This window comes from Selaginella moellendorffii, unplaced genomic scaffold (genome assembly GCF_000143415.4).
Source record: "Selaginella moellendorffii unplaced genomic scaffold, v1.0 SELMOscaffold_77, whole genome shotgun sequence".
In the NCBI taxonomy this organism is placed as follows: Eukaryota; Viridiplantae; Streptophyta; class Lycopodiopsida; order Selaginellales; family Selaginellaceae; genus Selaginella; species Selaginella moellendorffii.
In genome coordinates, this window is record NW_003314338.1 from 675,746 (window position 1) to 687,544 (window position 11,799).

At 41.2% G+C, this 11,799-nt stretch overlaps 5 protein-coding genes across 6 annotated transcripts in view; 3 read left to right on the forward strand and 2 right to left on the reverse strand.

Annotated features, from left to right (window-relative positions):
* Positions 1 to 2,101: 2,101 nt before the first annotated feature.
* Positions 2,102 to 6,789, reverse strand: LOC9642463 (canalicular multispecific organic anion transporter 2). The gene is made up of 20 exons (XM_024660753.1): positions 6,694 to 6,789; positions 6,461 to 6,643; positions 6,218 to 6,409; positions 6,046 to 6,157; positions 5,884 to 5,993; positions 5,611 to 5,829; positions 5,420 to 5,558; positions 5,279 to 5,370; positions 5,035 to 5,214; positions 4,786 to 4,980; positions 4,297 to 4,736; positions 3,981 to 4,248; positions 3,855 to 3,932; positions 3,602 to 3,805; positions 3,335 to 3,545; positions 3,006 to 3,262; positions 2,775 to 2,957; positions 2,498 to 2,718; positions 2,232 to 2,446; positions 2,102 to 2,178 (listed from the first exon to the last, which is right to left on the reverse strand). Exons 1-20 carry the CDS (start codon positions 6,787 to 6,789, stop codon positions 2,129 to 2,131), a joined length of 3,645 nt encoding a protein of 1,214 aa, XP_024516521.1. The 3' UTR covers positions 2,102 to 2,128.
* Positions 6,790 to 7,452: 663 nt separating this feature from the next.
* On the forward strand, positions 7,453 to 8,188 carry LOC112341152. The gene is made up of 2 exons (XM_024660789.1): positions 7,453 to 7,554; positions 7,794 to 8,188. The coding sequence occupies exons 1-2, from the start codon at positions 7,468 to 7,470 to the stop codon at positions 8,121 to 8,123; spliced, it is 417 nt and encodes a 138-aa protein (XP_024516557.1). The 5' UTR covers positions 7,453 to 7,467; the 3' UTR covers positions 8,124 to 8,188.
* A 70-nt stretch (positions 8,189 to 8,258) lies between these two features.
* LOC9642913 lies at positions 8,259 to 9,138 on the reverse strand. The gene is made up of 2 exons (XM_024660790.1): positions 8,846 to 9,138; positions 8,259 to 8,539 (listed from the first exon to the last, which is right to left on the reverse strand). Exons 1-2 carry the CDS (start codon positions 9,029 to 9,031, stop codon positions 8,360 to 8,362), a joined length of 366 nt encoding a protein of 121 aa, XP_024516558.1. The 5' UTR covers positions 9,032 to 9,138; the 3' UTR covers positions 8,259 to 8,359.
* A 252-nt stretch (positions 9,139 to 9,390) lies between these two features.
* LOC9642914 (molybdate-anion transporter) lies at positions 9,391 to 11,558 on the forward strand. 2 transcript variants are annotated; one of them, XM_002986849.2, is made up of 8 exons: positions 9,395 to 9,648; positions 9,764 to 9,908; positions 9,962 to 10,130; positions 10,200 to 10,470; positions 10,527 to 10,786; positions 10,838 to 11,053; positions 11,119 to 11,233; positions 11,291 to 11,447. In XM_002986849.2, exons 1-8 carry the CDS (start codon positions 9,498 to 9,500, stop codon positions 11,350 to 11,352), a joined length of 1,389 nt encoding a protein of 462 aa, XP_002986895.1. In that variant the 5' UTR covers positions 9,395 to 9,497; the 3' UTR covers positions 11,353 to 11,447. The 2 variants fall into 2 exon arrangements, with proteins under 2 accessions (XP_024516578.1, XP_002986895.1); XM_024660810.1 differs by having other exon boundaries at positions 9,391 to 9,648; positions 10,527 to 11,053; positions 11,291 to 11,558.
* LOC9642464 (superoxide dismutase [Cu-Zn] 4AP) overlaps positions 11,558 to 11,799 on the forward strand; it is a 1,294-nt gene continuing 1,052 nt past the window's right edge. Inside the window, exon 1 of the mRNA XM_024660754.1 lies at positions 11,558 to 11,632. Coding sequence (XP_024516522.1) covers positions 11,558 to 11,632 — 75 coding nt within the window. The remainder of the gene's footprint in view (positions 11,633 to 11,799) is intronic.

Genomic DNA, 11,799 nt, shown 5'->3' on the forward strand with positions numbered 1-11,799 from the left:
TAAAGGGTCCAGCAATACCGACCTCCTGCCATTGTGGCAGTAAGGTAAGAGTGTCCATAAGGACTAGCCGACAGGTAACTTTCGATACCCGAAGTCACATTTGCGACAGTGGAGAAAGCTATAGCTTCCACCACTGCCAAGCTCATAACATTGTAAAATATGGAAAAATATTGTTTAAATTTTGTCAAAATGATGTTCGTGTCTTCTTTCCGAAGGTTTAGGTAGTTTCTAGGTTGAGATAATATTGTCGTGAATATGACTTTAAGTATCAAAAGGTAATTATTGGCTAGTTTTTACGAACACTCTCTCTTTATTACCATGACAGCAAAAAGTCAGTACTATTGATTCCCTTTATTAGCCCTCTTGTCCAAGTGTTAGTAAATTGGATTTAACATTTGCACTTGGTCAAATAAGCATAAAGAAAGAATTCTTAAGTGTTTATTTAATCAAATATATTTAGTTTGGCTTCTTAGTTTTCTTTTGCTTTATCTTGCACTAGTTTCACAAGAACTCTTGTGTATTGAGTTTAATCCCTCAATATTGCTATATAATAGCTTACCATATCTGGCAAACACCCTTATTATTATACCTTATGTGTAAGTTCTATTTTGTGTTCTAGTAGATGATATCTTTGTGCGCTAGCACAAGAAATAAATTTTTCATTTCAATAACCATTCCATGATCTGCATATGTAGTGATCATCATTGTCCATAATACAAGACTTGTAGAAAGGCATCCCATCAAACAATTGCTGTGCCTCCTCTAGATCCTCAACTGCAACAATTGTTGCAATAGCAACATTCCAACTAACAAGATTTTTCACTAGGTTTTTCTCAAACACCCACCTGGCCTTGGAATAACTACAAATAATGACACTGATGTTTGCTCTTAGCCAATGGGAGGTGGCCAATTGCTTGGGCAAGAGAAGAAAGCATTATGACATATATAATATACAAAAGTGTTGATTGGCATTGACATTCAACCTTTTGCAGTGGTGTTACGTAGATTTTATAATTCCCTCTAAGGAATTTGATAATTTTCTATGAAAAAAATATCCTATATTTATTTTTTCAATTCTTCTTTCAAAATGGAATATAATATATTTTATTTTGATACTATTTATATTTATTTTTTAATGTAATAAAACTATGATAATCAAAATAATTTTTGCTAATTGGGCAGGAGTTATTTTTATAAGAATGTTTAATTTAACAAGATCTGCACTAAATCTTTTATTAATATTCAAGTGCCCTAAGAACAGGATGAGCGCTTCACAGGAAGTGGTGGAAGTGGAGGATGACTCCGGCGAGGAGGAGGAGGAGGCGGAAGCGATCCTGGTGGGTTGTCTCACGGTTAACATTGTGGGTCTGCAGTACTACCACGGCACGGTGACTAACGGTGAGATGGTCCAGCTTGTCCAAGAGCCTTGCCCGATTCAACATTCGCTTTAAGCAGCTCCAACTTATCCACAGGAAGGCTCGTCTCGTTCACCACAATCCTCCTTGTCACGAAAACAGTGCGCTGTGATAGCGAAAAGCTATGTCCATTGAATCAAACTCCACGTCCATCAAGCTTTTGTGCTTGCGGTGCTTGAGATTTGAGCACTTAAACTGAAGAAACAAACCGTGAAGTCTCCTGATGATCCGAGAGCAATGGGAAAAGGGCTACGACACAAAACCCTACATTTCTAAATAGTTCTTATACATTAACTTCCACGACAAAGAATTCTAGAGAACTTCTAGACGTTCGCCTCCACATAAGATTGCTGGTCAGATCAATCCAGAGTTTCCTGCATTTGAAAACGAACTTATCCACGAACTTACCAGCCAATTGCAAATGAGATCGTATTTGCCTTCGTACACAAACAGCTTGATGCCATCTTCCAGAAGAGCTGGCGGTTTATAAACCTGCAAAGCCAGCACTAAGCAAAACCCAGCAGAGAGAAAAAGACTGAAAACGCTTCTTTGAATGGACTGCCATCAGTGCCTTAGTATTCTTGCATAATTTAGAAAAAACCGTGAACTTGAATAATAAAGTATCATCTACTAAACTACCAGCTTGAATAGTAGTTTTTACAGTGATCTTTTATTATACTCTTCTGGATAAGACATTTTAAAAGAAATAGATCTCATATGAACCTTGCTTTATTATGAGCGACCATGTTGAAGAAAAGTCCATCTAAGAAACATAACATAAGATTCTAAACCATAATAGCATCGAGTATAACTTGCCTGTTAATTTGAGGAGGTTCTTGGGGGTATCAAACTCTGCAATGCGTCCAGCTTCCATCACTAAGACACGATCATTGTCAATAATTGTTTGGATGCGATGGGCAACTGTTAGAACGGTGCAATCCTGGAAAGAGGCTCGAATAGTTGCTTGAATGATTTGGTCTGTGTCATTGTCTACTGCTGCAGTTGCTTCGTCCATAATAAGGATTTTGGACCTGCAAAAATAAGCTATGATCAGTTGAGAAGTAGAATCAATACAATCTTACTTTCTTAGCAAACTTCTTGAAAGGCAAAGAAGCTGCCTTTCTCCAACGCTAAAGTTTGTTCCAGAACTTGTAATCTGACCATCTAAGCCGTTGTCAAAGTTCTTATACGACTGTGTGCTGGAGAAATGCGCTCTTATCAGTGCTTCATGAATTTCTCTATCATCGTTCTTTCCAAATGGATCCATGTTAAATCTTAATGTGCCAGAAAAAAGAACAGGATCCTGCTCATTGTGAACACTTCTAAGGCATTGACATTTGAATTATATTGAAAGCTTACCTGTGGGATTATTGACAATCTTTGTCTCAAATCATCCAGTCCAATGGTCTTGATGTCAATATCATCCACAAGTATTGTTCCACTACAAGCCATGTTCTCAACCATTCTGAACATAGCTGCAGCCAAGCTTGACTTTCCGGCACCAGTTCTTCCCACAATTCCTATTTTTTCTAATGGGAAGATCTGTTGGATAAAATAGTTAATTTTAAACTACACAATAATAAGTATTACCTTAAATGATATGTTATTCAAAACTGCTGGAAGATCTTCCCTGTATGCTAATGTGTAGTTGATAAACTCAATAGACCCCGCAGCAGGCCAATTGCTTGAAAGAATCCTTGGCTCAGATTTATTTGTGGCCTCTGTAGATAAATGACAATATTCTAGAATTCTCTCCACACTTACAAACAAGCTTTCTGCTTCAACTGTCCGTTTGATTGCAATCTGGAGGACATCAGTAAGCTTTAAGGTTTGTACAAGTATAACACCTGATTATTAAACAAAGCATTAGCAGTTGTAGACCTGATATTCAAAAAAAGCTATCAGGCTGATACTTTTACCTGTGAGCCCAGGAGAAATATAATTCCTTAAAAGAACAATAAGAAATGCTGCAACTGTGATAGATAATGTAGTTACAAAGTCCAATCTTGTAGAGAGCCATCTTGATGCATGAACGTATAAAATATAAGCTTTATGATTGTTGTCCACCAATTTAACAAGCTGGTCATGAAACCGTTTTTGATTATTATATGCTCTGATAGAAACTGCTCCCTTTTGAATAAAACATTGTTAGTATTATTTTTAAAATAAAAAATACTCAATTTTACCTGTAGTGTTTCTGTAAAATGTGCAAATATTGGTGACTGAGAAATAGCATCCAACCTTTTAAGTGCACTGCCTGTAGAAATATATTGTTGTCTGACATAAATAAGTATGCCCAATGCAAGTGGAATTGTAAGCAAAAACCATGGTACTAGAATTCCAATTAGTACTAGTCCACCAATAGAAGCATAAATGCCTTCGAGTGCTTGCTATAAAATATATTTTTAGTTAATTTAAATATTAACAATGCAATCAAACCTTGATTAGTGATGGTAAAGTTTCATCTGCTATAGCTTGATCCTTACTATAGCGATTTAGAAGTCTTCCAATTGGATTCTGAATATAAATTTATCCTTTAGTTTAGCTATGAACCTAGGTACTTACTTGGTCAAAAAATAAAAGAGGTGAACGGAACACTTTTTCAACCATTAACTTATGCATATTCTTTGAAGAAGTTAAATATGCTTGGTTGAGAATAATACACTTCAAAAGAGAAATAATGATCGCAAATATACCAAGGCATGTAAAGAGTATCAAATAAGTGTATTTTTCTAAATTATACTTGTTATCTGTCCAAACTCGAATCCAATATTCTACCATCAGAAGTGCTCCTTGCCCCAAAATAAAGATGGGAATTATTAAAAAAGTTGACCTGTACATTTATATGATAGAAATCCATATCAATAATTTAAAAACTTACCAACCAGCTATGTGTAGATATTCTAAATAATGAGAGAGTTTTATATTTCCACTCTCCATCGTCTCTTGTTTCACTATACCTCCTTTTGAATTGTCCAGCTTACTATATTGACTAGCATTTAATTCTGTTTTAGCTGATACCAACTCCATCTCATGTTTTATATCTTTAGAACTTGATAAGATGTGCTTAATACCATTATTGGTATCTAATAAATAAATTTCATCACAAGCTTGTAAGCTTATAATAGAATGTGTTGCCATAATTACTGTTCTTCCCTTTAAAATGCCATTTAGTACATAATCAACGATGTATTTAGCTGTTGAAGCATCAACAGCAGATAAAGGATCATCCAAAAGAATAATAGGAGCAGTACTATAACATGCACGAGCAAGAGATACTCTAGCCTTTTGTCCGCCACTTAAATTTACCCCTCTTTCCCCCTTTTTAAATCAGAATATAAGTTAGGAATATAAATAACATATAACTTACAATTTCAGTGTCACTCCCATTAGGTAGCATTGAAATGTCATGATTAAGTGCACAAGCCGCCACTACATTATCATAGCGTTTATTATCAAATATGCTGCCAAAGACAATATTATTTCGCATTGTATCATTTAATATCCAAGGCTGTTGTGGGGAATAAGCTATATTTCCTTCCACAAATAATGAACCTTGAGTTAGCTGTAAAGTCAATTATTACCTTCCAAAATTATAAAACAACATCAATTAACCAACCTTTAGTTCTTCTAAAATTCCATATAGCAAAGAACTCTTACCACTTCCCACCTTACCAATCAAGCCAGCAAGAATACCCTTCTGTATTTGCATGTGTATGGGCTTGGGATTAATACCTTTGGAAATGTTTCTAGCAAAATTACAGTCCAAAAGCTCAATAGCAAAAATGTTTGAGGTTTTCTAAACATATATTATTCTTAATTAATAAAATCTTCAGAATAAATATAAAAAGTTAAGCACATACCTTTGACTTGGATGTTTGCAAACTATTTGGCAAGTTCAACACCTTCTGTAGTCTCTCCACAGCTACTAGTGCATTAGAAATTTGTGGCAAACCTTTCAAAAATTTCATTCAGTGAGATGTTTTGTTTTATAGAAACCATACCATAAACGAAACATATGCTATCCCTTGCAAGAATACTGAAGAAAGATAGGACAACAAAAGCTATTGTCACGTCAAGCATTTTATGATGATAGATATAAGCACCAAAAGCAAATAAGCATGCAAATGGAACAATTGAATCCTGCGACAATATTAGAGAATGATAATTAGAATCTTGAGAAACTAAAACATACCTTCAAAATATACATGATTGTACTGATCATAGCCAACTTGGAAATCCACTTCATTTCACCAGCACGAGCATTATTGATTTTTTTCATAAACAAAGGAATCCAACCATTGAACTTGATAATTCTAATGCCAGCCAAAGTTTCACAAAGGATTCCCACCCGAGCATCAGAGTGAGAATGCTTTCTTCTTGCCAAGTGCCCCATATACTTCGCCACATAGAACTAATATAATAATGATGTAAGCAATTTGGAAAAAGAATCAGGAATTCTTATTACCATTAATATCCCCACCACGACCGTCCAAGCTACTCCAGCAAGTGTGGCAATGCCTGCTTCTCGACATAAGAAAAAACTCACAACAAGCAAATGGAATGGAAAGCAAACCACTGCAAATCCCACAATGGTTTAGAGCAAAGCGATTGCAACTACATATCATACCATAAGGAAGTAGACACAAGCAATCAATCAGCTTTTGGGTATCACTGTTGACAAGATTAAACAGCAAGCTATCCAAGGATCCACTAAATTCAGCCGTTCTTGTGCTCAACATCTTCACAAATCACAAAAAGTTAATATAACAAAGAAGCAAAAGAGTATTATGCACAAAGACCTTGTTGAAAGCAGCCATGGAAAACGCAGCACGCAAGCGAACGCCATATCTCCAGCCATAGGAGAACATCCAGATGTTGCATAAGCTCTGGGATTGTGCCAGGAAGAACAGTCCGGCAACGAGGAGGAAATCACTCCATGTTCTGGAGCTCTTGAGTCTGGAGCGATGAATGAGCTCCTTAATAACATAAACCTGTGAGAGATCGGTGTAAGTTACGGTCCCAAGAGCTTACTGCTCAAAAACCTGCAAGATGAGCGCTGCCAGCCACAAAGGCCGCAAGATAAACAAGAGGAAGAACTTCACTCCCAGGAACCTCAAGATCACTCGCAACACTCTTTTGCTCCCCTCTTTCTCGTAGCATTCGTTCCATCTTTGCTCGCAAGATTCTGCCTTATCCTCTTGATTAAGCTCATACAAATCGCTCATCTAGTAGACAGAGACACAAATTTTGGCAAGAATGGTGAATTTAACAGTACCTCCAAGGGACGCTTGTTCCCTGTGGAGATCATGGCTCCCATCCAGTGCCATGTCAAGCGGCTTAGAAACGAAGCCTTTAGCTCTGGGCTCTCCATTTGGTAAAAGATCTCTTTGGAGCGAGAGTTCCAAGACAGGTATATAAACTTGGTACAAACCCAAACTAGCGTTGAAAATGCCATTTATTATTATAATAATTTCTAAGATTGCCAGAATATTCTGTTATCGTAAGTGAGTTGGAGCATCTCCAGCTCAATGGACGACTTATTTTTCAATTATAATTAAATTAGATTAGAAAGTTACTTGCATCTTTAAAATTTAATTATACAATAAGGAAGAGTTGCTGAGATCTAGCCAATTAATTATAAAGGGGTTATTTTTTTGACCTCGCCCCAGCGAATATGGAGGTGGCTAAGGAAGAGGAAAGTGTTGTGACACATGTTGCATGCAAAGTGTTGACCATCAAGCGAAGAAACCACCATAAAGAATGCATTGCCATCCCTATTCCTGTTAAGTGATTGCTCATCGGCTATCCAGGGATGCAACAGCGTGGAGAGCAGGCTGGCCCCGGGGGCTACCGATGGCGTGGCCACGCATTTTCTCCATTGCCGATCTTGGGGGAGTGAGCGATGGGATCATGCTTAACGTGTCAATCACATTGGCAGCTTTGGCGAGCTGGGAGGCACGACCCTCTATGTGCTGCGAGGCAAATGGTCAACACGCATTTGTCGCCTGTCGAGTGTTTTGTTTTGTAATGTATTTCTAGGGTTTATGGAATGGCGAGACAGCCCCTGCCGCTGCTGCCGATTCGCGATCCAAATCTGAGGCGCTGTGTCAATGCCGCTGGAACGAGCCACGTCCTGGTACGGTTTGTGTCAAGATCTAATTGATTTGTCTGCGCTTTCTTCTAATGTCTTCCATTTTACCTTCTTTTCTTCTTCTCGAACGCTTCAACTCTTGGCAGTCTTTTCTTTGCTGTTTTCGTTCTTTCCTGATTTGATTTTTGCGATACTTTGTGGTGTCTTTGCTCCTGAGAATCCCATCGAAAGTTTTCACTTTCTTATGCTCTGAACTTAACAGTTTTCTTTTTTTTCTTTTGCAGGAGAAATACTGGCAACGAAACCATGATGCTCAAATCTCAAAGCTATTCCAATCATCTGGTACTCACCTCACACACACAGGCAGTTATTTTGTAGTACCAGTAGTAATGCTCCGGACCGTAGTTTCCCATATATCCGTTGTGAGACTCGCTGTTTGGATCATCGCTGAAAAGCTCGAAGTCGCCCAGGGGCTCGGATTCGAGGTTGAAGCGCAGGTTCTTAAACCTGACGACCTTGTCGTCGATGGCTACCCAGCGCTTTGCAGAGACAGAGCTGGTGAGAAGTTCGTCATCCGAGTAAACTTTAGACTGTTCCATGAGGCAAACGTATAGCTCCACCACCATCCTGTCTTGTCCTTTAAACCCAGAGAAGTAAAGGTTCGTCTCCGTGTACTGCTCGAGAGGAAACACCAGCTTCTCTGGCGATGAATTTGCATCCTGGATCCAAGGTGCGAGAGCTGACTTCACCCGTGGCACAGCCGCCGCACTAACTTCACACAGAGTTCCGTTGGATCCAACGTTCGCCTTGCGTACCAGGTTGAAATGCAGGCAAGCGCGGGTTCCTCATCTCACTGGTTGCACTTCATGCTCGCAGTCGGCGAAGAAGGCGGTGTAGTTGAAGCCCGGGACGTCAAAGTCGAAAGTTTTCGTGAGGTTGCCGTGCTGATGTCGCGTAGGAAGCTGGAGTATGAGGGTGGCAAACATGCCAGGCTCCTTCTCGGTGTCTCGGTGTAGCTTGAAGTGTCCATCTTGTGAAAGAACAATAAAAGATCGATCAGTAAAGCTTTGAACGAAATTTTCCTTCTACGAAGTATAAGAAAGACCCACGCAAAGAGAAACCAGCCATGAAACTATTTAAGTGATTGCAAGAAATCAAACAAGGACGTAAAATAGAGTGTGTGTGCACAATCCTTGTGAAGAAAGAGAGCCTAGATCAGGCTTCCAAAGATGTCCCGGAGAAAACACTTACAGCCCAAGACTAGCCAAGAAAAAACGCAAAGAAGAAACCAAAGGGTACCAAGAAAAAGAGGAGATGGAGAATATGTGCATCCCACCTGAATCGTAAACCAGCAGCTTGTACAAATGGGCTTCCACCTGGATCCATCCCCAAGCCACGAACAGCGGTAGCAGCGACGGTGTGGACAGTGTCGCCGTGGAAAAATACGACAAGCCTTTGCTACCATCGATCTGCCAAGCTCTTCGCACAGCCGTGTCGACCAGAGTCCGATTCCCAAGCCCATGCGGCGCCTGCTCGGCCGCTTCCTGGAGCCTAAATGCGTCGTCGAGCGATATTGGAAGCGCTACCTCACCGATTCCTTGCACGGAGATGGAGCTCGGGAGGCGATCATCGATGCTTCCTCCACACGCAAAGCTTCCTGCGGCTTCTTGCGTGAGCGCTCCTTTCGATCGACCATTTGGGAAATATTTTGTGAGCATAGAACCCTAAATTCTTTCTTTCTTTCCCCTTTCTCGAGAAAGCTTCCCGCGCAAGCCTCCAAAATTAAATGTGACACGTGTGCAAAGAATAAAGGTATCTTGTTTTTTACCATTAAATCAATTGACAGAATATACTTTGTGGGTTAATCTGGTAAGAGATTTCACCTAGGCTGGTAAAAAGAAACCATTGCTCTTCGCGTGATTACGCGGGTAGGACGCTAGGGTTTGAGGGCGCAGAGAGCGACGCAGCGAGCGAGGAGGAGAGCGGCCATGGAGACATTCTATCTCGTCGTCTTCGCGGTCCAGCTCCTCGCCGTGGCGGCACTCGAGTTTCGCCGTGGCAGCAAGGACCGGATCGTCGCGACATCGGCCTTCAATGCCTTCAAGAACAATTACCTGGTGGTCTACTCGCTCATGATGGGTGAGTTCTTTCTCGATTTCGCCCGCATTGCGTGCTTCCAGCTCCTAGATCTCGCCAAATGCGTACTCGGATCTCTAGATCTTAACTCTCTTCCCTCTTTCTTCCTCTCCCCCAGCGGGAGATTGGCTCCAGGGACCATACGTTTACTTCCTCTACAGCCACTATGGCTTCCAGAAGGGGGATATTGGGCGGCTCTTCATCGCTGGCTTTGGATCTTCCATGCTGTTTGGGACGATTGTGGGATCTCTCGCGGACAAATAGTAAGCTTCTTGGTTTGGATTAGAATTGGAATTCACGCTGTTTCTATGCGCAGTGGCCGGAAGCGAGCTAGCATAACGTACTGCATCACCTACATTTTGAGCTGCTTCACCAAACACTCTCCTCAGTTCCAAGTTCTCATGGTGGGAAGAATTCTTGGTGGAATTGCTACCTCGCTCCTGTTCTCGGCATTTGAGTCGTGGCTAGTTGCTGAGCACTTTAAGGTTTGTGGATTTGTCAGTACGTTGGATTGTCTGACAACTTTCTTCTTTAACTTCTCTGTGATTTTTTAGAGAGGATTCGAGGAACAGTGGCTGTCGATGACGTTTTCTAAAGCAATCTTTCTTGGGAACGGATTGGTAGCCATACTCTCGGGGCTGGTTGCCAACAGTCTCGTCGGATCTCTCAACTTGGGACCTGTTGCTCCTTTTGATGCCGCATCCTGCGTGCTAGCGATCGGCATGGCGGTTATCATGTTTACGTGGGCTGAGAACTACGGAGATCCTACCGAAAGCAAGACGCTTTTGACGCAGTTCAAAGTCGCCGGGTCTGCTATCGCCTCTGGTAAGCTTTTCATGTCTTTAATGCAAGCGAGAGCCTTATCTTTGGATTCTATGTAGATGAAAAGATTGCTCTCCTAGGAGCAATCCAATCTCTCTTCGAGGGCTCCATGTACACTTTCGTCTTCCTCTGGACGCCTGCATTGAGTCCTAACGATCAGGAGATTCCGCATGGCTTCATCTTCGCCACGTTCATGCTGGCGTCTATGTTTGGGAGTTCGCTCACTTCCAAGCTCATGGCTCGCGGTCGTGTGGAAGGATACATGCAGATAGTGTTCTTAGTTTCTGCGGCAGCTCTCTTTCTCCCAGTTCTCGTTGGTGTGAGTGTTTATATGTATGCTCCGGTTGACGTTACTGACATTGTTGATCAGTTTATGACAGAATCGGCTGGAGAAGCTACCGACTCTATCAGCACAAGCGGCCGAATTCAGATGCTCGGCTTCTGTGTTTTTGAAGCCTGCGTTGGAATTTTTTGGCCCTCGATCATGAAGATGCGCTCTCAATACATTCCAGAGGAATCCAGGAGTACAATCATGAACTTCTTCCGGATTCCTCTTAACATCTTCGTCTGCGTGGTGCTTTACAACGTAAGTTTCTTTCTCAAGGTTTAACTTCTCCCGTGTTTTGATATCTTAGTTGTCGCTACTTTCAGGTGAGCGCATTCCCGATCACCTTCATGTTTGGAATGTGTTCCATTTTCCTTGTGATGGCTGCGGTTCTTCAGAACAGGCTGATGGTTGTGTCCGAGAAGGACAAGGCGAAAACCAGTAAGTCATTCACATCTAATCCGTAAGCTCTCTGGTTGATGATCGTTATTTCTGTAGAGCCGGTGGAGGCCTGGCCTGAGAAAGAGCATGAAACGGAAGCAGAACCCCTTAACGTCTAACATACTCGACTTGGCAAGGAAACGTAAGAGCTTGATTTCCTCGAGGATTTCATTTCGGCCTGATCTCATTTGTGGACAGTAGTCCCGTTTTTTTCTTTTTCTTCTCTACAAAACGAGTTTTGTAGCTGTGTCATTGCAGCAGCACCACTTCTACTTGTATATGTCACTATATCGTAATGCAACATTGAGCACAATTTCCTCCGTCATGGGATCATGGGGCTTACGTGAAAATGTGGAGACTTTGGTCCTTTCCTTGATTAGGCGACGTGCGAGGGATCATGTGAGTAGTTTTCTCGCTTTGTTTTTATTCGAGGTGGCTGATCCAACTCTCCACATGCAGGAACTCTGACGATCACGTCGCGCAAAACTTTCTTCTCTCTCTCTCTCGCTCTCGGGTTTCGTGGAACAGCAAAGGTACAATGGAAGCGTTTAGAAAAAGCGCGAGCT

Bases quoted from the DNA above. Each gene is read 5' to 3' on its own strand.
- LOC9642463 (XM_024660753.1), bottom strand. From the start codon at position 6,789: ATGGAGAGCCCAGAGCTAAAGGCTTCGTTTCTAAGCCGCTTGACATGG. The intron at 6,410-6,460 runs GTTTTTGAGCAG...GATCTCTCACAG, and splicing joins TGGCAGCGCTCATCTTGCAG to GTTTATGTTATTAAGGAGCT. The intron at 5,559-5,610 runs GTATGTTTTAGT...ATATTGTCGCAG, and splicing joins CAATCATGTATATTTTGAAG to GATTCAATTGTTCCATTTGC.
- LOC112341152 (XM_024660789.1), top strand. From the start codon at position 7,468: ATGGCGAGACAGCCCCTGCCGCTGCTGCCGATTCGCGATCCAAATCTG. The intron at 7,555-7,793 runs GTACGGTTTGTG...TTTCTTTTGCAG, and splicing joins CTGGAACGAGCCACGTCCTG to GAGAAATACTGGCAACGAAA.
- LOC9642913 (XM_024660790.1), bottom strand. From the start codon at position 9,031: ATGGGCTTGGGAATCGGACTCTGGTCGACACGGCTGTGCGAAGAGCTT. The intron at 8,540-8,845 runs GTGGGATGCACA...TTCTTTCACAAG, and splicing joins GCTGCTGGTTTACGATTCAG to ATGGACACTTCAAGCTACAC.
- LOC9642914 (XM_024660810.1), top strand. From the start codon at position 9,498: ATGGAGACATTCTATCTCGTCGTCTTCGCGGTCCAGCTCCTCGCCGTG. The intron at 9,649-9,763 runs GTGAGTTCTTTC...CCTCTCCCCCAG, and splicing joins GGTCTACTCGCTCATGATGG to CGGGAGATTGGCTCCAGGGA. The intron at 11,234-11,290 runs GTAAGTCATTCA...TTATTTCTGTAG, and splicing joins GAAGGACAAGGCGAAAACCA to AGCCGGTGGAGGCCTGGCCT.